Source organism: Vulpes vulpes, chromosome X (assembly GCF_048418805.1).
Source record: "Vulpes vulpes isolate BD-2025 chromosome X, VulVul3, whole genome shotgun sequence".
NCBI classification, from domain to species: domain Eukaryota; kingdom Metazoa; phylum Chordata; class Mammalia; order Carnivora; family Canidae; genus Vulpes; species Vulpes vulpes.
The window spans coordinates 21525816-21528173 of record NC_132796.1 but is presented as its reverse complement, the minus strand read 5'-3'; the positions used below and the strand labels follow the sequence as shown (position 1 = coordinate 21528173).

The window sequence follows — 2358 nt, the reverse complement described above, 5'->3', positions numbered from 1 at the left end:
TCTGCTATTGGATTTTTCCATGTCTCCATGAAAATCCTGTTCTGATGCCATGTCATCTTGGCTGGATCATGAACAAATACTGAATATTTTTAAATTGTTTTACAAATACCAAAAGTGGAACATTAAAACCTTTTAAATAGCAAAATTGGGTATCTATGTTGCTCATATATTTATATTCTGAAGCTAAGTAAAATTCATATTAAAAGAAAAACATTTGAAAAAATACTATATAGCTTTACTTGATGTCTATGTGTATCTTTCTTTTTATCTATCTTTACCTAGAACAACTCATATGAGGAACAAAAAAAAGTGTTTTGTTAAAACTACACCCACTTCAACCCACACTACTTAAAATGCTGAATGCTATCTTATATGTGAGATCTCTGCTTTCTAAGAGAAAAAACTTTTGAAAACACCGAAATAAATATAACCGTATGTGTGTTTCTAGAAGCTACCAGCTTAGAACAAGTATGAGGAAGAGCTTTTCTGTGCCCTCCATCCCTAGGCCTGCAGCACTCAGAAGGTGGACCGCCCGCCCCGCTGCAGCCCCGAGGAGGAGCAGCCGCCGCCCCGAGGGCCTCCCTGGATGCGGAGGAAGCCCAGCGCCGCCTCCAGGGCAGGCGGCCAGGCCGTGGCCGTGGCCGCGGCGGCCGAGGGCCCCCTGGCCGAGGCCAAGGTCCCCCTGGCCGTGGCTGTGGCCGCGGCCGCCGAGGCCCTCCTGGCCAAGGTGGAGGCAGCGGCCGCGGAGGCCCCCCTGGCCAAGGTGGAGGCAGCGGCCGCTGAGGCCCCCCTGGCCGTGGCCGTGACTGTGGCCGCGGCCGCCGAGGCCCTCCTGGCCAAGGTGGAGGCAGCAGCCGCTGAGGCCCCCCTGGCCGTGGCCGTGGCCGTGGCCGCGGCAGCCGAGGCCCCCCTGGCCGTGGCCGTGACTGTGGCCGCGGCCGCCGAGGCCCCCCTGGCCGTGGCCGAGGCCGAGGCCCCCCTGGCCGAGGCCCTGGGCCCCGCGCGCTCCTCCTGGTCTAGCAGGGCCTCGGCGTACAGGTCGGGGAAGCAGCTGGGCACGGTGTCGTTGATCTTGGCCAGGACCTGCAGCACCTGCATCTTGCTGGTCTCGGCGTGGGCTCGCGGGCCCCACAGGAACTCGTGGCGCGGGGGGTCGCTGGCCGGCACCTGGCGGTACTCCAGGTAGCCCTGGCGCACCAGGTCTTGGGTGAGGAGCTTCCGGGGCTCCCCGAAGATCAGGTGCCACCTGCCCTCGTAGACGCCCAGCATGTGGAGGAACTCCCAGATGTCCTCCTCGGCGGCGCGGTTGCCCTTCATGAAGATGACGCCCAGGAGCGTCATGAGGAGGCCGGTCTTGGGCAGCTCCCGGGTGCTGGTGGCGGCGGCGGCCAGGCCCAGCTTGCTGACCAGGACGTACGACTGGCTGCGGGCGTCGACCTCCCTGAGCTCCAGGCCGAAGACCAGCTCCAGGCGCTCGGCGGCGCACCGGAAGACCTCGGGGAAGTGCTCGCGGTACTTCCTGCCCACGGTCTTCAGCAGCGCGGCCCGCGGGACGGGCTCCCCGCTGCTGTGCTTCTCCAGCAGGAGCTGCACCAGCATGCTGGCCTTGCGGCTCAGGGGGTCCCTGCGGGCGCTGGGGCGGGGGGACCCGGCGGGGCTCCCGGCGCCCTGCTCCCGCGGCGACCCCGAGGCGGAGGCGGAGGCGGAGGCGGAGGCGCCGGCGCCAGGAGACCCGGGCCGCGGGGGCGCCGCCGCCTCGGGGCCGCGCGGGGGACTCCCCTGCAGGCTCAGCGAGGGGATGCGGGGGGGCTCCTCGGCGGCCGCCGCCTCCGCCTCCGCCGCCTCCGCCTCCGCCTCCGCCGCCTCCGCCTCCACCGCCGCCCCCCCGACACTCTCCTCCCCGTGGCCCTCGTGGCGTTTCTTGCGGGCACGGAGCTTGCTCTTTTGGCCCCGAGGCATGGCGACCCTGGGCACGGCTGGCAGGCAGCGGGGGCACCTGGAGAGGGGGACAGTGAGGCGGGGTGAGCCCGTTGGCGGGGGGCCCGGGGTGCGGGCGGGGGTGGGCGCCCTGGGCCCCGGCCGGACAGCCCTGCCTGGGGGTCACTGGGGGTCACTGGGGGTGACGGTGGAGACCCGTGTCCGGGTGCGGGGCGGGGGAGGCCCTCTCCGATCACGTGCAAGATGGGCAGGTGAGTTGTTGGCAAGCTCCGGGTCCCCCCACCCCCGCTCTGAAGGCCACCCCGAGTCCTCCACGGTGCCCCCGAGGAGGAGAGAGGGAGCACTGTCCAGCCCACCCCTGAAGTCAGGGGGCACCTAGTGCTGACCGGGCGGCAGGACGGGACAGGCCGTCGTCTCCCT

General features: G+C 66.4%; 1 protein-coding gene across 1 annotated transcript; it reads right to left on the bottom strand.

Annotated features, from left to right (window-relative positions):
• Positions 1-516: 516 nt before the first annotated feature.
• LOC140596100 (melanoma-associated antigen B4-like) lies at positions 517-1959 on the bottom strand. The gene is made up of 2 exons (XM_072743490.1): positions 1855-1959; positions 517-1779 (listed from the first exon to the last, which is right to left on the bottom strand). Exons 1-2 carry the CDS (start codon positions 1957-1959, stop codon positions 517-519), a joined length of 1368 nt encoding a protein of 455 aa, XP_072599591.1.
• Positions 1960-2358: the final 399 nt, after the last annotated feature.

Bases quoted from the DNA above. Each gene is read 5' to 3' on its own strand.
- LOC140596100 (XM_072743490.1), bottom strand. From the start codon at position 1,959: ATGCCTCGGGGCCAAAAGAGCAAGCTCCGTGCCCGCAAGAAACGCCAC. The intron at 1,780-1,854 runs GCGGAGGCGGAG...CTGAGCCTGCAG, and splicing joins TGGAGGCGGAGGCGGCGGAG to GGGAGTCCCCCGCGCGGCCC.